The 22925-nt window shown below is 42.5% G+C and overlaps 1 protein-coding gene across 1 annotated transcript; it reads left to right on the top strand.

The window, feature by feature from the left end:
* Positions 1-394: 394 nt before the first annotated feature.
* LOC130282855 (zinc finger protein OZF-like) lies at positions 395-21048 on the top strand. Its single transcript, XM_056531719.1, has 5 exons — positions 395-542; positions 6958-7090; positions 16250-16393; positions 16936-17059; positions 19189-21048. Exons 1-5 carry the CDS (start codon positions 535-537, stop codon positions 20208-20210), a joined length of 1431 nt encoding a protein of 476 aa, XP_056387694.1. The 5' UTR covers positions 395-534; the 3' UTR covers positions 20211-21048.
* The last annotated feature ends 1877 nt before the right edge of the window (positions 21049-22925 follow it).

The raw sequence follows: 22925 nt of genomic DNA, 5'->3' as shown, positions 1-22925 counted from the left end.
ATGACTGAATATAACACTGTATATAGAGCCTGACACGGACTGAGGAAAATGACTGAATATAACACTGTATATAGAGCCTGACACGGACTGAGGAGACTGCTGGAGGAGGTTTGGTATTGCTGGCTGGCATTATACAGGTGGCATACTTCCTGGCCTTGTACAATGAGTAACCCTGGAGGGCCCTATCTCTGAAGAGCCCCCTCTGCGGGTATAGTGCACAGCAGCCATAACATCTGTGGACGAGGTTCAGTTGCCATCTTCTTTCTTAGCCATTCACTATAACTCCCGCCCATCACTATACATGGTGCCCCGCCCTCCAGGACACGCGCAGCGCTCATCCCTATCAGATCTAGGGCGCTAGACACACGGCTTCTACCACATCACGTCTAGTGGTCCAGGCTGCGCGCGCCAAATGCATGAGCCGCGCATGCGCAGTGCTGGGAAACGAGGACGAGCATCGGAAACGCGCACGTAGCTGGTCCCTCCTTCTCTGGACTCCTGGCCCAGATTTACCAAACAAAGGCTGCAAGTGTGATGTGCAGGTCAGTGATGCCCCTATACATCTAATGATTGTGTGTGATCTGCAGGTCAGTGACGCCCCTATACATCTAATGATTGTGTGTGATCTGCAGGTCAGTGATGTCTCTATACATCCTATGATTGTGTGTGATCTGCAGGTCAGTGATGTCTCTATACATCTAATGATTGTGTGTGATCTGCAGGTCAGTGATGTCTCTATACATCTAATGATTGTGTGTGATCTGCAGGTCAGTGATGTCTCTATACATCCTATGATTGTGTGTGATCTGCAGGTCAGTGATGTCTCTATACATCTAATGATTGTGTGTGATCTGCAGGTCAGTGATGTCTCTATACATCCTATGATTGTGTGTGATCTGCAGGTCAGTGATGTCTCTATACATCCTATGATTGTGTGTGATCTGCAGGTCAGTGATGTCTCTATACATCCTATGATTGTGTGTGATCTGCAGGTCAGTGATGTCTCTATACATCCTATGATTGTGTGTGATCTGCAGGTCAGTGATGTCTCTATACATCCTATGATTGTGTGTGATCTGCAGGTCAGTGATGCCTCTATACATCCTATGATTGTGTGTGATCTGCAGGTCAGTGATGTCTCTATACATCCTATGATTGTGTGTGATCTGCAGGTCAGTGATGTCTCTATACATCCTATGATTGTGTGTGATCTGCAGGTCAGTGATGCCTCTATACATCCTATGATTGTGTGTGATCTGCAGGTCAGTGATGTCTCTATACATCCTATGATTGTGTGTGATCTGCAGGTCAGTGATGTCTCTATACATCCTATGATTGTGTGTGATCTGCAGGTCAGTGATGTCTCTATACATCCTATGATTGTGTGTGATCTGCAGGTCAGTGATGTCTCTATACATCCTATGATTGTGTGTGATCTGCAGGTCAGTGATGTCTCTATACATCCTATGATTGTGTGTGATCTGCAGGTCAGTGATGTCTCTATACATCTAATGATTGTGTGTGATCTGCAGGTCAGTGATGTCTCTATACATCTAATGATTGTGTGTGATCTGCAGGTCAGTGGTGCCTCTGTACATCCTATGATTGTGTGTGATCTGCAGGTCAGTAATGCCTCTGTACATCCTATGATTGTGTGTGATCTGCAGGTCAGTGATGCCCCTATACATCCTATGATTGTCTGTGATCTGAAGGTCAGTGATGCCTCTATACATCTAATGATTGTGTGTGATCTGCAGGTCAGTGATGCCTCTATACATCCTATGATTGTGTGTGATCTGCAGGTCAGTGATGTCTCTATACATCTAATGATTGTGTGTGATCTGAAGGTCAGTGATGTCTCTATACATCCTATGATTGTGTGTGATCTGCAGGTCAGTGATGTCTCTATACATCCTATGATTGTGTGTGATCTGCAGGTCAGTGATGTCTCTATACATCCTATGATTGTGTGTGATCTGCAGGTCAGTGATGTTTCTATACATCCTATGATTGTGTGTGATCTGTAGGTCAGTGATGCCTCTATACATCCTATGATTGTGTGTGATCTGCAGGTCAGTGATGTCTCTATACATCCTATGATTGTGTGTGATCTGCAGGTCAGTGATGTCTCTATACATCTAATGATTGTGTGTGATCTGCAGGTCAGTGATGTCTCTATACATCTAATGATTGTGTGTGATCTGCAGGTCAGTGATGTCTCTATACATCCTATGATTGTGTGTGATCTGCAGGTCAGTGATGTCTCTATACATCCTATGATTGTGTGTGATCTGCAGGTCAGTGATGTCTCTATACATCCTATGATTGTGTGTGATCTGCAGGTCAGTGATGTCTCTATACATCCTATGATTGTGTGTGATCTGCAGGTCAGTGATGTCTCTATACATCCTATGATTGTGTGTGATCTGCAGGTCAGTGATGCCTCTATACATCCTATGATTGTGTGTGATCTGCAGGTCAGTGATGTCTCTATACATCCTATGATTGTGTGTGATCTGCAGGTCAGTGATGTCTCTATACATCCTATGATTGTGTGTGATCTGCAGGTCAGTGATGCCTCTATACATCCTATGATTGTGTGTGATCTGCAGGTCAGTGATGTCTCTATACATCCTATGATTGTGTGTGATCTGCAGGTCAGTGATGTCTCTATACATCCTATGATTGTGTGTGATCTGCAGGTCAGTGATGTCTCTATACATCCTATGATTGTGTGTGATCTGCAGGTCAGTGATGTCTCTATACATCTAATGATTGTGTGTGATCTGCAGGTCAGTGATGTCTCTATACATCTAATGATTGTGTGTGATCTGCAGGTCAGTGGTGTCTCTATACATCCTATGATTGTGTGTGATCTGCAGGTCAGTGATGTCTCTATACATCCTATGATTGTGTGTGATCTGCAGGTCAGTGATGTCTCTATACATCCTATGATTGTGTGTGTGATCTGCAGGTCAGTGATGTCTCTATACATCTAATGATTGTGTGTGATCTGCAGGTCAGTGATGTCTCTATACATCCTATGATTGTGTGTGATCTGCAGGTCAGTGATGTCTCTATACATCCTATGATTGTGTGTGATCTGCAGGTCAGTGATGTCTCTATACATCCTATGATTGTCTGTGATCTGCAGGTCAGTGATGTCTCTATACATCCTATGATTGTGTGTGATCTGCAGGTCAGTGATGTCTCTATACATCTAATGATTGTGTGTGATCTGCAGGTCAGTGATGTCTCTATACATCTAATGATTGTGTGTGTGATCTGCAGGTCAGTGATGCCTCTATACATCTAATGATTGTGTGTGATCTGCAGGTCAGTGATGCCTCTATACATCCTATGATTGTGTGTGATCTGCAGGTCAGTGATGCCTCTATACATCCTATGATTGTGTGTGATCTGCAGGTCAGTGATGTCTCTATACATCTAATGATTGTGTGTGATCTGCAGGTCAGTGATGCCTCTATACATCCTATGATTGTGTGTGATCTGCAGGTCAGTGATGTCTCTATACATCCTATGATTGTGTGTGATCTGCAGGTCAGTGATGTCTCTATACATCCTATGATTGTCTGTGATCTGCAGGTCAGTGATGTCTCTATACATCCTATGATTGTGTGTGATCTGCAGGTCAGTGATGTCTCTATACATCTAATGATTGTGTGTGATCTGCAGGTCAGTGATGTCTCTATACATCTAATGATTGTGTGTGATCTGCAGGTCAGTGGTGTCTCTATACATCCTATGATTGTGTGTGATCTGCAGGTCAGTGATGTCTCTATACATCCTATGATTGTGTGTGATCTGCAGGTCAGTGATGTCTCTATACATCCTATGATTGTGTGTGTGATCTGCAGGTCAGTGATGTCTCTATACATCTAATGATTGTGTGTGATCTGCAGGTCAGTGATGTCTCTATACATCTAATGATTGTGTGTGATCTGCAGGTCAGTGATGCCCCTATACATCCTATGATTGTCTGTGATCTGCAGGTCAGTGATGTCTCTATACATCCTATGATTGTGTGTGATCTGCAGGTCAGTGATGTCTCTATACATCTAATGATTGTGTGTGATCTGCAGGTCAGTGATGTCTCTATACATCTAATGATTGTGTGTGTGATCTGCAGGTCAGTGATGTCTCTATACATCTAATGATTGTGTGTGTGATCTGCAGGTCAGTGATGCCTCTATACATCTAATGATTGTGTGTGATCTGCAGGTCAGTGATGCCTCTATACATCCTATGATTGTGTGTGATCTGCAGGTCAGTGATGTCTCTATACATCTAATGATTGTGTGTGTGATCTGCAGGTCAGTGATGTCTCTATACATCCTATGATTGTGTGTGATCTGCAGGTCAGTGGTGCCTCTATACATCCTATGATTGTGTGTGATCTGCAGGTCAGTGATGTCTCTATACATCTAATGATTGTGTGTGATCTGCAGGTCAGTGGTGCCTCTGTACATCCTATGATTGTGTGTGATCTGCAGGTCAGTAATGCCTCTGTACATCCTATGATTGTGTGTGATCTGCAGGTCAGTGATGCCCCTATACATCCTATGATTGTCTGTGATCTGAAGGTCAGTGATGCCTCTATACATCTAATGATTGTGTGTGATCTGCAGGTCAGTGATGCCTCTATACATCCTATGATTGTGTGTGATCTGCAGGTCAGTGATGTCTCTATACATCTAATGATTGTGTGTGATCTGAAGGTCAGTGATGTCTCTATACATCCTATGATTGTGTGTGATCTGCAGGTCAGTGATGTCTCTATACATCCTATGATTGTGTGTGATCTGCAGGTCAGTGATGTCTCTATACATCCTATGATTGTGTGTGATCTGCAGGTCAGTGATGTTTCTATACATCCTATGATTGTGTGTGATCTGTAGGTCAGTGATGCCTCTATACATCCTATGATTGTGTGTGATCTGCAGGTCAGTGATGTCTCTATACATCCTATGATTGTGTGTGATCTGCAGGTCAGTGGTGCCTCTATACATCCTATGATTGTGTGTGATCTGCAGGTCAGTGATGTCTCTATACATCCTATGATTGTGTGTGATCTGCAGGTCAGTGGTGCCTCTATACATCCTATGATTGTGTGTGTGATCTGCAGGTCAGTGGTGTCTCTATACATCCTATCATTGTGTGTGATCTGCAGGTCAGTGATGTCTCTATACATCCTATGATTGTGTGTGATCTGCAGGTCAGTGATGTCTCTATACATTCTATGATTGTGTGTGATCTGCAGGTCAGTGATGCCCCTATACATCTAATGATTGTGTGTGATCTGCAGGTCAGTGATGTCTCTATACATCCTATGATTGTGTGTGATCTGCAGGTCAGTGATGTCTCTATACATTCTATGATTGTGTGTGATCTGCAGGTCAGTGATGCCCCTATACATCTAATGATTGTGTGTGATCTGCAGGTCAGTGATGTCTCTATACATCCTATGATTGTGTGTGATCTGCAGGTCAGTGGTGTCTCTATACATCCTATGATTGTGTGTGATCTGCAGGTCAGTGATGCCTCTATACATCCTATGATTGTGTGTGTGATCTGCAGGTCAGTGATGCCTCTATACATCCTATGATTGTGTGTGTGATCTGCAGGTCAGTGGTGCCTCTATACATCCTATGATTGTGTGTGTGATCTGCAGGTCAGTGATGTCTCTATACATCTAATGATTGTGTGTGTGATCTGCAGGTCAGTGATGCCTCTATACATCCTATGATTGTGTGTGTGATCTGCAGGTCAGTGGTGCCTCTATACATCCTATGATTGTGTGTGTGATCTGCAGGTCAGTGGTGTCTCTATACATCCTATGATTGTGTGTGATCTGCAGGTCAGTGATGTCTCTATACATCCTATGATTGTGTGTGATCTGCAGGTCAGTGGTGTCTCTATACATCCTATGATTGTGTGTGTGATCTGCAGGTCAGTGGTGCCTCTATACATCCTATGATTGTGTATGATCTGCAGGTCAGTGATGTCTCTATACATCTAATGATTGTGTGTGTGATCTGCAGGTCAGTGATGTCTCTATACATCCTATGATTGTGTGTGATCTGCAGGTCAGTGATGTCTCTATACATCCTATGATTGTGTGTGATCTGTAGGTCAGTGGTGCCTCTATACATCCTATGATTGTGTGTGATCTGCAGGTCAGTGGTGCCTCTATACATCCTATGATTGTGTGTGATCTGCAGGTCAGTGATGCCTCTATACATCCTATGATTGTGTGTGATCTGCAGGTTAGTGATGCCTCTATACATCCTATGATTGTGTGTGATCTGCAGGTCAGTGATGTCTCTATACATCCTATGATTGTGTGTGATCTGCAGGTCAGTGGTGCCTCTGTACATCCTATGATTGTGTGTGATCTGCAGGTCAGTGATGTCTCTGTACATCTAATGATTGTGTGTGATCTGCAGGTCAGTGATGCCTCTATACATCTAATGATTGTGTGTGATCTGCAGGTCAGTGATGTCTCTATACATCCTATGATTGTGTGTGATCTGCAGGTCAGTGGTGCCTCTGTACATCCTATGATTGTGTGTGATCTGCAGGTCAGTGATGTCTCTGTACATCTAATGATTGTGTGTGATCTGCAGGTCAGTGATGTCTCTATACATCCTATGATTGTGTGTGATCTGCAGGTCAGTGATGTCTCTGTACATCTAATGATTGTGTGTGATCTGCAGGTCAGTGATGTCTCTATACATCCTATGATTGTGTGTGATCTGCAGGTCAGTGATGTCTCTATACATCCTATGATTGTGTGTGATCTGCAGGTCAGTGGTGCCTCTATACATCCTATCTAAGACAAAACTAAAGTTTTGCATGAAGTTACTGCTCTTGGTAAATTCATACAAGGATGTTCTGTCTCCTCATTGACCAGGATTTGTTTCTTTTTTGCTTTAGTGACAAAATGGAGCACAAAATGGAACACAAAATGGAGCAGGCGTCTTGTTCAATGGAGGTCATGAATCTGGATCAGATGTCTGGAAGGATCCTAAATGTTACAATAGAGATCATCAGCCTCCTGACTAGAGGGGTGAGTTAGATCTTTACTTCTACAGGTTGTTTTCTAAGGCTACATTCACACTAGCGCTGCACCCCGTGAAGAACGGCCATTTGAGGCGCAACGGGCAACAACGGGTTGCCATGGACCCATTATAGTCAATGGGGTCTGTCGGGCGCCACTGTTTTTGTGTTAAGTACCAGGGCATAAATTTATGTCCTGAGCGACAATCCGACTATGAGTTAAGCACAGGATGCGATCAGCCATGTATTCACAATCAGTGATGGACAATGGCGATCCCGCTGTTATCTGTCATTAACCCCTCAAGTGCTGTGACCAATAATGATCAGAGCACTTAAGAGCCACAATGCTAGTGTCCTGTCTGCAACATGTATGCCGGGGTCTGATCTGCTGATAGAGCCTGCCTCAGCATGCTCTATCAGTAGATGGCCAATACTACTGAGTAATGCTAAGCAATAGCATAGTATGATCATGTGTTAGCAGTCTAAAGATTGCATATAATAATCACCTGTAGGGGTTTAAAAAAAAAAAAAAAGTGTAAATATATAACTGTATGTGTGTTATTAGAGATCAACCGATTATCGGTTTGGCCGATATTATCGGCCGATAGTCACTATTTTGGACATTATCGGTATCGGCAATTACCTTGCCGATATGCCGAAAATTCCCCGCCTCCCCGACCAGAGACCGCCGCTGCCCCATTGCCTCCCCCATCCCCGGTTTTATAATAACCTGTTCCCGGGACCCTGGCTCCTGCGCGTTGCGCAGTGCAATGACGAGTGACGTCACCATCGGTGACAGCTTAGTACGCCACCGGAGCCAGAAGTAGAGCAGACCCCGGGAACAGGTAATTTATAAAACCGGGGATGGGAGAGGCAGTGGGGCAGCGGTGGTGGTGGTTGGACTCAGGAAGACCCCAGGACAGGCAGGGGGAGAGAAGCGGGTGGCGGCAGCGGTCTCTGGCCCCGCAAAAGCTGCTGGAGTTCAGTGATTTAAAGCGCCCGCTTTAAATCATTGATCTGCAGCGGCTTCTGCGGGGCCGGGTCGGGGGAAATAGCTGATAACTTATACCGAAATTCCGGTATAAGTTATTAGCTATCAGCCTGAAAGGTCACAGATTATCGGTATCGGTCGATCCCTAGTGTGTATGTTCCAACATCACGTCCGAACGGCTGAAGATATTACCATGAAACTTGGCACACATGTTACTTATATGTCAACAACAAATATAGGATCGGTGATTTAACCCTTACCCACCCCCATTTGCCAGGGACGGGGTTTTTGTTTAAAGTCCCATACAAGTCTATGGGAAATATGTTACTGCATAACTTCCAAACGGCTGGAGATATTTTGATAATACTTGGTCACATGTTACTTATATGTCCACTTAAAATATAGGATAGTTTATTTAACCCTTAACTACCCCCATTTGTAAGGGTTGGGATTTTTGTTTAAAGTCCCATGCAAATCAATGGGAAATGTATGTTCTCACATAACTTCCGTACGGCTGGAGATATTTCGATAATGCCTAATACACACATTACTTATATGTCAAATAAAAATATGATCGTTAAATTAACCCTTACCTACACCTTTATATAAAAGATGGGTAAGTATATGGGACTTCCAGTACCTTACTCCACAAGCTCCGCTCTGCATCTCCTGGTGAATGCGTCAGTCCGGCTTGCAAGCTACACCCTGTCTCACTGTTAGCCCCACCCCTTTTACTCTCTACCCTTTTTGTGCATTGGTCTGGCTTGCAAATCATGCCCTGTACCACAAAACCTTGTCCCCTTCTGTTTTCAGCTTATAATATCTTCATCACAAATCAGTCCCATCTGGGGTTGGGATAGGACAACAATATATGAGGACAGGATATGAAGTCAAAAGCTTCCTCCTTTGTTGATTTTCCTCCCCAACAAGGATTAGGAAGGAAAAACCGGGCAACGCCGGGTACTCAGCTAATAAAGTAATAAAAAATGCTTTTGTGTTTTAAACATAAAATAGGCACACATCTAATAAAAATAAAATCCCCTTTTCCCATTTTTTTCAAATAAAAAAACAAACAAACACACACATATTTGGTATAGCCACATGGGGAAATTTCCAAACTATGATCCTGTACGGTGAATTGTGTAAACGTAAAAAAAAAATACCAAAGCCCCAAATTGCTGACTTTTGGTCACGTCACATCCCCCCCAAAAAAAGTGTTTAAAAGTCATAAATGCGCATATATGGAACCGATAAAAACGACAGCATGTGGCGCAAAAAAATGAGCCCTCATACAGCCGCATACACGTAAAAAAAAAAAAAAGTTATAGAGGTCAGAATACAGCAATTTTAAACATATATAAATTTTGTTTAAAAATGTTGACCTTTTTTCTTTTACATCTCCACTCGCTGAATTCAGCAAGCGGACATTCCGTCTGGCGGCCGCCGCCAAAATTACCATTGACGGCTGTGCAGTGCTCGCAGAATCCGCGCAAAGAATGAACATGTTCTTTCTTTGCGCGGAACAATTTCAGCAGAACAATTGTCCACCACTGAAATTCCGCAGTGTGAACGGGTCTCGCGGAGACCCATTCACACGAATGTTAAGTTCACATTGCGGAATTCCGCCCGTGGAATTCCGTAGTGTGGACGTACCCTAACATAAAAAGCGTGTAATCATTGGTATCCTATTGTCCCAAGGAATAAAAAGAACATTCAAAAGTCAGTTTTACTGAAAAGTGCACTGTGTAAAAAAAAAAAAAAAAAAAAACGCAATCTGGAATTCGCAGCAACCTACATTATTACTTTGAAAGAAATAGATTACTGTATAATTTACCTAATCCTGATCATGTACATATAATTTTGTCTCTATCAGCCATATTTCACCAAAAAAAAGCATATTACAGCTGCCAACTGTCTTTTTCATCTTCTCAGGGGGAGGGGGTGTGTCCCTCTTTGCCAGTCCTCTAATGCTGGGACTTGTAGTGTTAGAATAGTTGGAGGTACAATGATTACATTTTGCAGCAGTGTTGCCTTCAGCTGTGTGCCTACAGCTTTTGCAACACTACAACTCCCAGCATGCTCAGACATCCTTTAACAGTCCAGGCATGCTTGGAGTTGTAGTTTTGCAACAGCTGGAGGCACATGTTTGGTAAAACTCAGTGTTGCTGCAGGCTGTGTTCCTCCTGCAGCCTTGTCAATCAACCATCTCAAGTCCATGACCCTTGGACACGCTCATGCTGCTGTGGGACTCATCAGTGTCCCAGGAAGTAAGAAGTATATTAGAAAAACTATTGTTTTGCCAAGATGTACAACATATAAAAAGTTTTTATATGTGACAGTGCCCATTTAATAATGTAAGAATACGTCCTGTTTCTTGTTTAGTCCAGGCAGTACTCTAGTGGCTAAGATCATAATCCAGAAGACTTCTCTGGACAGGACCGTCTGACAAAACTCTCCCCATCCCAGTAGGTAGTGTCTATCCCCTGTGGCTTAATAGATGGCAGATCAGTTGCATGATGATCTGCACAATGTGCTGATACTGCAAACACATGATGACTATTAGACCAGGTTGAGCCACGTAGGGTCCCAACTGATCACAGGACTCCCGCAGGTTTAGATTTCTATCCATAGTTGTGTCATGGTTAAAGGGGTACTCCGGTGGAAAAAAACATTTTTTTTCTGTCTACAGAAAGCTAAACAGATTTGTAAATTACTTCTGTTAAAAAAAAATCTTAATCCTTCCAGTACCAGTTGCTGTATGCTCCACAGGAAGTTGAGTTGTTCTTTTCTGTCTGACCACAGTGCTCTCTGCTGACACCTCTGTCCAGTAAGAGCAATTCCCCATAGCAAACCTCTCCTGCTCTGGACAGTTCCTGACATGGACAGAGGTGTCAGCAGAGAGCACTGTGGTCGGACAGAAAAGAAATTCAAAAGGAAAAGAACTTCCTCTGTAGTATACAGCAGCTGATAAATACTGGAAGGATTAAGATTTTTTAATAGAAGTTATTTACAAATCTGTTTAACTTTCTGGCACCAGTTGATTATTATTATTATTATTATTTTTTATATGTACCGGAGTACCCCTTTAAGTTAACTTGCAGGTCGCAATGCAACCACATGCACTAACAGTGCAGCATTGCAGTATGATGTCATTGGTCAGGAGCTATAACGTAGCTCTAGCCCAAATGTCACTTGACACTTTTGCTCCCTTTCCTTCTAGTCAATAGTTGCCCACTAGTAGTGAAACTTGTGTCCTTCTAAGTCTCCTTACACAGCAGGGCGCTCCTACTTCCCCAATACTCACTTCAGGAATACTCTCATGATATCACACAGCCTAATAGCATCCGCAATATGTAATTGCTATTTGTGGAAGGAGCGCAAAGATATGCAAACTTTCAAAGTCTACAACCTTGAGATGTAAGGATGTATTCACATATAATGACATGTAATATACATTTGCCACCATGTGATGTTCGGCACAATGTGCTGATACTGCAAATACATGATGAGTATTAGGCCAGGTTCACACTTACGAAGCTCCCGATGGAAAAGTTCTGTCTGGAGCTTCCAAGTGCAGCCTAAACCAGTCGGCACTAGGACCATGTGGACATTGCCGTCCCCATAGACTGCAATGTCCGCAGAGCAAAGTCCACCTAAAGAATGGACAAGTTAATTCTTTTTGCAGTGGAATATCTACCACTAAAATTCCATGGTGTGCACTCTGCAGAGGGATCCCATTGACAGAAAAGGGACTGTTGCACTAAAATTTCTGTAGTGTGAACCCAGTGTGGTATATTGGAAAGGTGCTTTCTAATCTGAGTTTTTAGAGTAGTAGTAGTACATCCAGCATACTGTAGTCTGTAGATAATGCATGATATCAAGTATATACCATGAGTTGTATTGCAGTTGAGATATTTCATATCATGATTTGCCTGTAGTAAAGCACACAAAATTGGAAAGGAAAACGGTCACCCTGATCACCCACAATAAACCCAATACACAGGGTTATAGTGCGGGTGACCAGGAGTGCAAAGAGGGGTCACTTACCAAATTCCGTCCAGTGGCTCCTGTGCTCATGCCCAACAAATGTCCCGTCCTTAATTCCATTACACTGTAAGGAGCTCTGGCCGGCTCCTTACATGACAGTGCGCTTGCCTATCACTAGCCTGGGCAGGACATCGCTGCTGCCGGTGATACGCCGACGGCACTGTGGCTTCTCAGTCCCCAGGAAGTAAGAAGAGGATGTCAGCGCTGGACCTCGAGCCCGGTACTGGTCAAACGGGGGCTTGTAGGAAGGTGAGTTCAAGTTTATTTTGTTTATCTTTTGCAGCCCGGGCACAGGGGGACATAAAAGTGCTGCACTACAGTTGTCCTTTAAGTACTAAGCCCATTTTCACCTTAAGGACCAGGCCAATTTTATTTTTGCATTTTCGTTTTTTCTTCCTCGACTTCTAAAATCTATAACTTTTATATTTCCATCTATAGACCCATATAAGGGCTTGTTTTTTGCATGACCCATTGTACTTTGTATTGAAACCTCTCATATTACCATAAAATGTACGGCGAACCCCCAAAATATTTTTTTAGGGAAGAAATTTAAATGAAAAACACAATTTTTAACATTTTTGAGGGTTTCGTTTTCACACTACAAATTACGGTAACAATTACATGTGTTCTTTATTCTGTAGGTCAATACGATTAAAATGATACCCATGGCTAGATACTTTTATATCTTTGTACTGCTTAAAAATTATCTAAAACTTCTTGTCCAAAATCAGTTATCTAAAATCGCCCTATTTTGACCACCTATAACTTTTTCACTTTTCCGTATATAGGACGGTATCGGGGCTCATTTTTTGCGCCGTCATCTGTACTTTTTTTTATCGATACCACATTTGCATATATAAAACTTTTAGATAATTATAATTTTTTTTTTTTTTTATAAAATGTGACAAATGCAGCATTTTTGGATATTTTTTATTTTTTACGTTTACGCTGTTCACCGTATGGGATCATTAGCATTATATTTTGATAGTTCGGACATTTACACATGCAGCGATACCAACTATGTTTATTTTTAAAAAAAAATTACGCTTTTGGGGGCAAAATGGGAAAAACTGACAATTTTCATTTTTATTGGGAGAGGGGATTTTTCACTTTTTCCTTGTTGTTTTTTAAATTTTTCAACTTTTTTCTTTTACACTTTTTATGTCCCCATAGGGGACTATCTGTAGCGATCATTTGATTGCTAATACTGTTCAGTGCTATGCATAGGACATAGCACTGATCAGTGCTATCGGCTACCTCCTGCTCTGGTCCGCTCGATCTCAGAGCAGGAAATGCCGGGAGATGGACGGAGGCAGGTGAGGGGACCTCTGTCCGCCATTACAGATGATCGGATCGCCGGGGCAGCGCTGCAGGCGATCAGATCATTTATTTTAACATGCACATTGTCGCAGATGCCGTGATCTGTACTGATCATGGTATCTGCGGGGTTAATGGCGGACATCCGCGCGATCGTGGATGGCGGCCATTACAGGCGGGTCCCCGGCTGCGCAGCCGTAACCTACCCAGTATGATGCGAGTACCGCTCCAATGCTCGCGGTCATGCACAGGACGTAAATGTACATCCTGGTGCGCGAAGTACCGCCAAACCAGGACGTACATTTATGAAGTATGTTAGGAAAATGCTTTGTTTTTAAGGAAGTATTAAATGGAAAAAAGTTGTTTCTAACAACAGTAACGCTTTAAAGTGCCCTCCGGACTTAACAGAAAACAGGACATTCTCTAACACTATTAAGGAGGGAATATATTATAATTTATGTATTATACAGTATTATCTATTTCTCTCAAAGTAATATTGTTGGTTGCTGCGAATTTCAGTTCACGATTACATGTGTCCTATTTATATGTGATATAAAATCGTTATACATAATGATAACATGGTCTCAATTTGTTTTGTGAAAATGTAACCGTTTTTCTCTATCACGCACAGTTGTTCAGAATGTAAGGGGTTAATATGGCAGTGCAAGTGTTATTCATCTGTGTTGTCATGTGACCTCTACTTAAGAGAATACTTGGTGGTTTAAAGGGGTACTCCAGCGGAAACCTTATATTTATTTATTTTTTTAAATCAACTGATGCCAGAAAGTTAAACAGCTTTGTAAATTAGACGTGCAGGAGAATTGTAGAAAATAAGCGGCACTCACCACGTCCAAGCTAGCGACAACTTCTTTATTTCTTAAAGTACAGTTAGGACATACAGGTGCTGGGAGACAGGGACGCCGGAGAATCTGGCTGACTGGTCACAGCCGTATCGTGCTTCCGCACTTCGTCAGACCATCCCGTCCACTGAGAGCTCTCCAGGTAAGTACCCGTTAGGCTCCACCCGTGGGTGGTCATTTCTGTGATTACATATAAGTGCAAGTGCAAAAATACAAAACGTATAAAAACATTTAAAAACAGAAACTGGCCAGGATTCACAATACTGTGGCAATAACAGAGTTAAAGAAATATACTCAAGTCAAGTTTATCGTTCAAGCAGAGGTCTCCTTGTGCGTTCGTACGCATTATCCACCAGGCCTCGGCTTGAACCAGCAACCTGCGTCTATCAGAACAGTCTACACTGTCGATTCTTTCAATCCCAAAGAATTTGTGATTTTGGGCCCCCTGCATGGATGTTAATTACATGGTCGATCACTCTTGGTGATCCCTTCTTTGAGTTAATCGAATATAAATGTGCCCGATTTTACGTCGGCAGCACTACCAGGCTGATGCACCACAGATTTCGGGAACATTTATATTCTATTACTGTAAGTCAAAGAAGAGATCACCAAGAGTGATCGACCATGTAATTAACATCCATGCAGGGGACCCAAAATCACTAAAATTCTTTGGGATTGAAAGAATCGACAGTGTAGACGGTTCTGATAGACGCAGGTTGCTGGTTCAAGCCGAGGCCCGGTGGATAATGCGTACGAACGCACAAGGAGACCTCTGCTTGAACGATAAACTTGACTTAAGTATATTTCTTTAACTCTGTTATTGCCACAGTATTGTGAATCCTGGCCAGTTTCTGTTTTTAAATGTTTTTACACGTTTTGTATTTTTGCACTTGCACTTATATGTAATCGCAGAAATGACCGCCCACGGGTTGAGCCTAACTGGTACTTACCTGGAGAGCTCTCAGTGGACGAGATGGTCTGACGAAGTGCGGAAGCACGATACGGCTGTGACCAGTCAGGCAGATTCTCCGGCGTCCCTGTCTCCCTGCACCTGTATGTCCTAACTGCACTTTAAGAAATAAAGAAGTTGTCGCTAGCTTGGACGTGGTGAGTGCCGCTTATTTTCTACAATTCTCCTGCACGTCTGATGTTTGCCTCTGTCCCGGCTGAGCACCCCACCAGCAGCGACATATGTACACACCTGTTTCACCAAGAGCGATTTCTAGGCTGTACGGCTGGCAGTGCCGAACGCTGTTTCTTTCTGCAAGCTTTGTAAATTACTTCTATTAAAAAATCTTAATCCTTCCAGTTCTTATCAGCTGCTGTATACTACAGAGGAAATTCTTTTCTTTTTTTAATTTCTTTTCTGTCACGACCACAGTGCTCTCTGCTGACACCTCTCTGTTCCACCGGAGTACCCCTTTTAAGTATGTTCAACGGTGGCAACACCTGAAACACATGACTGTTAGAACGACTTGCGTCCGTGACTTTTATCATTTTATAAATGGGACTTCTGCATTGCACTATTCCCCACTGGATCTTCGTTTTTCCATCTTTTAATTTTCCCCTAAAAATACTTACTTGGTTGCGCCGTACATTTTACAGTAAAATGAAAGGTGTCTTTACAAAGTACAGTTGGTCATGCAAAAAAACAAGCCCTTGTATGGCTAGGTGGATGAAAAAAAAATTGTTATGTCTCTTATACTGCAAGGAGGAAAAAAACAATAACGCAAACATTTAAATTGTCCGTGTCCTTGTACTTAAGGGGTTAAGCTAGGCTATAAATCCTTCTCAATCTCCTGTATCTTGATAATCAATCCTCTATATGGAGGCACCTTCTGGCTGAGGAGCTTTGTGTCTCGCCATACAGGCATATCATCGAGATAACAAGGCCAAAGTTAAGTGATTGATCCGTTCTTATCCTTATTGATAAATGCATACTTCATCTAATTAGGAATATACTGTGGTCAAGAAATCTAGTGACGTCTTGAGTAACATAGAAGACGTCAAGGATCCTCCACCTTCGACACATGAGAGAGACCATGACAAGAAGATTCTAGAACTCACTTATAAGATCATTCAGCTGCTGACTGGAGAGGTGAGTGTAACACAATACATCAGCTTGCAATATTTATTTGTATCTCACATTTGTTAATCCAGAAAAAGACAAACCTATTTAATTTTCACCACACCTTTTACACTTAGGGGGAGATTTATCAAAACCTGTGCAGAGGAAGAGTGGTGCAGTTGCCCATAGCAACCAATCAGATTGCTTCTTTCATTTTCCACAGGCCTCTTTAGAGGCCTGTGGAAAATGAAAGAAGCAATCTGATTGGTTGCTATGGGCAACTGCACCACTCTTCCTCTGCACAGGTTTTGATAAATCTCCCCCTTAGTGTCTAATAAAAGTGTAAAACGTATAAAAGTTATACAGGAGCCTGAAAATGTCATGTGGTTCAACTCCTGCATTCTCAATAATAGACCTCCTAAAAGTTGATAAAAATTTTCTGGGCCAGAAATGTTCTTCATGATGGTGGAGAGCATCGTAGCTCTTCCTTAGGAGACCATTCAATAAGTAGTAGATAACATTTAGCAGGAAAAGAAGGGGGTAAGGATGACTGGAGTTCTGTTGTGTTTCAGGTCCCTATGAAGAGTGGAGATATAGCTGTGTATTTTACTTCAGAAGAATGGGAATATTATAAAGAGCATGAAGATTTTTATAACAGCCCGGCATCAGTAACACCGCGGTCTCTCCGGTTACAACGTAAGTTGAGTGCACCCTAATGATGGACGGGGGGCTTCTAATCCTTTAGAACAGGTCAATCGTGTGCTCCACATACACACAGTGGAAGTAACCACCTGGAAACCGCTTATTGTATTACAGCTTCTAACATGAAGTCCATGGTGAAGGTAAAGAAGGGGGTGGGTGAAGGCAACTAATGATTTAAGAAAAATTATACTAGAAATGTGGTTGCTATGGGCAACAACAATTTTTGACTCTTGGAGCTGAAGTCACAGAAATCAAGTTTTTGTCTGTCACTCAGTAATTGGGGGAAGGGGGGGGGGGGCACCTTCCTACTTAAAGGAATTGTTTGAAGATTAAAAGTTATCCCCTGTCCAGTTAGCTGATGAGTGGAGGCCCAACTACTAGGACCCTCACCGGTCACAGGGATGTGGAATTCCTATCGCTTGACGCCCGGGACATGCCGTTCCAGACGCCGGGCAGGTAAATTTTTCCGGCCCTTAGCCCGGCTTTGGGAAAGCAGGGCCGGACTCGACAAGCACGGCAGCGCTCAGCAGTCTGTATGAAGCGGGCCGCGGCTGGCTATTAACCCTTTGGATCGCCGCTGTCAAAGCTGACAGCGGCATCTAAAGGGACTTACCAGCTTGTTCAGTTAGATATACTAGATCGCGAGGGGTCGATCCACTATAGAGGTAGCCGGAGGGCTTACCTCTCCTTACCTGGTGTCCGTGCTCTGTCATTGATAGAGCCTAGTCCAGCCAGACACTATAAATGGATCACAGAGCACACAGATCAATGGAGTTCAGTAGAACTCTATTGATTTGTATAAGTCTAATAAAGTGACCCTCGCCAGTTATCCAAAAGTAATTTATCATGGTTTTTGGATAACCGGCCTCTGCAGAACTTCACCCTTGGAGGGTCACAGCGCAGTATCCGGGTGATTTTCTTTGTCCTTGATGGTAAACATTTCCTGATGCCTACCGGCGATTGGGGTTATAGCAGTTATAAAACCTGTGGAGGCTGCTGCTTCTTCACTGGAACCTTAGTCCACAATCTGATTATTAAGTTATATACAGGTATTGTGTCCTCACACAACCCCAAAAGGTCAGTAGTCATTAGACACACATGCATATTTTTACAAAGCACTACACAATGTCACCCTGAGGCACTCTGCCTTTTTTTTTTTTTTTTTTTCTATTGGCTAAAAATATTTCTGTCACTTCGGTAAACTTGACTGTTGCACAGACAACAGAAAAGTTTAGATTAGCTGGGGACTCCTGAATCGCCCTCTAATTATGTTTTGTTGGTTGAGGTTTGTGGCTGTGCACTTAAAGGGGTACTCCGCTGCTCAGTGTTTGGAACAAACTGTTCTGAACGCTGGAGCCGGTGCCGGGAGCTCGTGACGTCACGCTCCGCACCCCCATAATGCAAGTCTGTGGGAGGGGGCGTGACAGCCGTCATGCCCCCTCCCATAGACTTGCATTGAGGATGCGGGTAAATGCCAGAATTTCAGATATTTGATCAGAGCCCAGAAAAAATTGAATCAATAATCAGAAAGTCTAATCTACCCCTAAATTATACCAATAAAAACTACATATCACAGTGCAAGTTTTAGTTTTATTTATTTTTTTTTAAATATACTGTGAAGTCACCAGGTCCCCGCTAAACACTCTGGCTGTTTTTTCCGAGACAGAACCGTCTCGTTCAATGCATTGGTGTCCCACTCACTGCATTGGTGTTCTGCCTCAGTCAGTGATTGGCTGAGTGGGCTGTCACTGCCAAGACGGTTCCTCCTGGGACGTAGCCACCGCAGCGGTCATCGCGAGGAATGGCAGACTTCACAGGGGGATCCCTGAGAGAGCAAGGTAGAAAATATTTTTTTTTTCTTTTTGTCATTGCAGCCCCAGCAACATATAAAAAGCGCATTTTTATTTATTTAAATATATATATATATATATATATATATATATATATATATATATTTTTTTTTTTTTTAACTAAGCCGGGCAGCCTTTTCAAGGGTCTAATACACATAAGCAATACTTACCAGCATGTTCAGTTAGACATACTGATATAGGTAGAAGGTCCCTAAAGGGTTTGTGTTTAAGGCGGAGTTAACTAACACTAATCCCTGTTCTTTTTGCATAAAGGTCGATCAGCTGTCAGAGAAACAACCCCTAGTAAACCGCAAACACCAAAGTTGAAAACGCGTAAGAAAAGAAAATACGTGAGAAGAAAAGGCAAGGCCTCAACCCGTGGGGAGAATGGACGGGATGAAGATTACGTATATGAGGCCGACCAAGTGATGGAAAATAGCGATGACAACGAAGTCTTTGACAGTTTATTTGTTGTTAAATGTAAAGAATGTGGCAAAAAGTTCCAGAATAAAGCAGCCTGCATATCCCACCAAAAGACCCACACCCGGGTGTTCAGCTGTAACATCTGTGGTAGATTTTTCTCTCACAAGTTGCCACTTCTTCAACACCAAAAGTCCCACACTGAATCAAATCCGTACGCTTGTACAGATTGTGGGAAACGTTTTCCCCGTCCTAATTATCTGGAAAGGCATCGAAGAGTACACAGCGGTGAGAAGCCATTCCGTTGTTCCGAATGTGGTAAAAGCTTTGCTTGTGAGGCGAACCTTATCAAACACCATAGAATTCACACAGGGGAGAAACCATTCACTTGTACCGAATGTGGAAAGTCCTTTGTAAAGAGCTCACACCTGTCCCGGCATAAGCGAATTCACACGGGGGAGAAACCCTATCTGTGCACCGAATGCGGAAAGCGCTTCACCAACAAAGAAAATCTTGTCACCCATAAGAGGTTTCACACAGGAGAGAAACCCTTCCCATGTGGGGAATGTGGCAAAAGCTTCAAGTTTAAGTCCCACCTTCAGGTACATCACAGAACGCATACCGGGGAGAGGCCATTTTCTTGTGCTTTCTGTGATCGGCGCTTCATTGAGAGATCACACCTTGTCAAACACCAGCGTTCCCACACTGGGGAACGGCCATATGCATGCAAGCACTGTGGCAAAACTTTTGCTCGCAGCTCCCATTGTGTAAATCATGAAAAGACACACATGCGAGAGAAAAAATTCCCATGTCCTGATTGTGGGAAATGTTTTGGACTGAAGAGTCAGATGAAGAAGCACTGGAAAGCTCACTGAGGAAATGGTTCTCACTATATCTACAGATGGCCTAATCGAAATGGAAAGGACAATTTTCTTGTCCGGAGAAGGGGGGTGAGGGCAGTATTAACATAGTTAGTGATAGTAGAATAAATCTATTACTTTTAGTCAGGACTGTGGTGGAATGTCCCTTTTCCAGAGAGAGAGGTAAATTATTTATTAGGGACTGGAAGCCCTCTTCAAAAATTGTGGGGAAAAAACTACATGAACAATTTTATGTAAAAATATAAAATAAAAAACAATGGCCCAGATTTATCAAACTGTGTGAGAGAAAAAGTGGAGGGATTTTCCCACAGCAACCAATCACAGCTCAGGTTTCACTTTACCTCAGATCGTTAGCTGAGCTGTGATTGGTTGCTGTTGGAAAATCCCTCCACTTTTTCTCTCACACAGTTTGATAAATCTGGGCCAATAAAGGAAATGCTTTTATGTAATGTTCTGTACATTCCAAAGCTGATATTTTCTCATGTACTAATGCTGTTCTGGACAAATGAGTAGATTATGAAACAGATAGTAGCATATTGTATACTAATTCCCGTTGGGTCCAAAGACTTCTAAATGATCAGATGATGTGAATTATAATATGAGTTCTTAGGAATCTTTTGTGTCTTGTAAATGACAGATTTAAAGCGTACCTGCCATAAGCCAACTAAGAATCATTTTATATTGGAGCATTTTCTGCTTATACGTATATTGTGCATGTATTCTACCAAATGAGTGGGGACCCAAGTGGTAGCAAAATGGAGACAGCGCTTAAAGGGATTCTCTGGGAATAAAAAAGTTCTGTAATAAATTAGTACATGTAACTAAAAAGTTATACTAAGTAACTATTATTGTTGTTTTATTGTTTGCTTGTTGTAGGGGGTGATGTATTAACATATATTAACACTTCACAAGAAGGTAAACCCCAAAAGAAAGATAAGTCCCCTGGCTGGATGCTGATGAACAGGTCATCGGTCGGGTACTGTACACTTTCCCTACCCAGGCCCTCCTCCCTCTGCAAAATCAAATTGCCAGCCCCTTACTTTTATCATAGGCCCTTCCGCTACAGGCCCATTTATGATCGCTCTTCCAACCCTGAACTCCTCTAAAGAAGTCCTCACCTCACACAGTGGGCGCTCAATGATAAATGGGGACTAAGTGTATTAACTGTAACATGGTGGAAGTGACAACAAACATCATCTATATATATATATATAAAACTCAATGTGTGTCTGTGTATGTATGTGTGTATGTTCCACAAAAACTTCCAAACGGCTAAAGATATTAACATGAAACTTGGCACACATGTTACTTATATGTCAACAACAAACATAGGATAGGTGATTTAACCCTTACTCACCCCCATTTGCCAGGGGCGGGGTTTATGTATAAAGTCCTATACAAGTGAATGGGAAATATGTTGCTGCATAATTTCCAAACGTATGGAGATATTTCGATAATACTTGGTCACATGTTACTTATATGTCCACTTAAAATATAGCATAGTTAATTTAACCCTTAACTACCCCCATTTGTGAGGTTCGGGGTTTTTGTTTAAAGTCCCATGCAAATCAATGGGAAATGTATGTTCTCACATAACTTCTGTACGGCTGGAGATATTTCAATACCTGGTACACATATTACGGGTCGGGATATGAGGACGGGATGAGAGGTCAAGATAGGTGGTCAAGATAAGAGGACGGGATAGGAGGTCGGGATATGAGGACGGGCTAGGAGGATGCGATAGGAGGTCGGGATAGGAGGATGGGAAAGGAGGTCGAGATAGGAGGACGGGAAAGGAGGTCGGGATATGATGACAGGATAGGAGGACGGGATATGACAACAATATATGACGACGGGATGTGAAGTCAAAAACTTCCTTCTTTATTTTCCTCCCCAACAAGGATTAGGAAGGAAAAACCGGGCAACGCCGGGTACTCAGCTAATATATATATCTATCTCACCGTGTGTGTGTATGTATGTGTGTATGTTCCAGCATCACATCCAAACGGCTAAAGATATTAACATGAAACTTGGCACACATGTTACTTATATGTCAACAACAAACATAGGATAGGTAATTTAACCCTTACTCACCCCCATTTGCCAGGGGCGGGGCTTATGTTTAAAGTCCCATACAAGCCAATGGGAAATATGTTACTGCATAACTTCCAAACGGCTGGAGATATTTCGATAATACTTGGTCATGTTACTTATATGTCCACTTAAAATATAGGATAGTTAATTTAACCCTTAACTACCCCCATTTGTGAGGGTCAGGTTTTATTTTATTTTTTTTAAGTCCGGGATACGGACCACCAAAGGTTGAAGGAGGTGGTCGACCCACGATGCCAATCTTTCATGCACAGAGTTAATCCCAGCCATTGGTGGTGGAAACACATTCTTGTGTATTTTGGGAAGTGCATGAAAGACCGGCACCGTGGGACAATCTCTTCTTTTTCTTTTCATTCATTCATAATTTTTCTCTGTGTAATATCTCATTAACTCCAGGTGTGTAAGTCATGTGACCGCATGGTCACGTGACGCATAAGCTTAATTTTCAGCATATATAACCTAGCAGCATTGGCAGTAACATGCACCAGGACTAAGGGCTTATAACAGCCCGAAACGTGTCGATGACAAGCGTTTTTTAACCCACTATGCACGTGTGATTTTTGTCTATTTTTCTCTTTTAATGGAACCTTATTAAAG

The sequence above is a fragment of the Hyla sarda genome, chromosome 7 (assembly GCF_029499605.1).
Source record: "Hyla sarda isolate aHylSar1 chromosome 7, aHylSar1.hap1, whole genome shotgun sequence".
Classification (NCBI taxonomy): domain Eukaryota; kingdom Metazoa; phylum Chordata; class Amphibia; order Anura; family Hylidae; genus Hyla; species Hyla sarda.
Note: the sequence above shows the minus strand (reverse complement) of the source record. Positions and strands in the feature narration are given on the sequence as shown.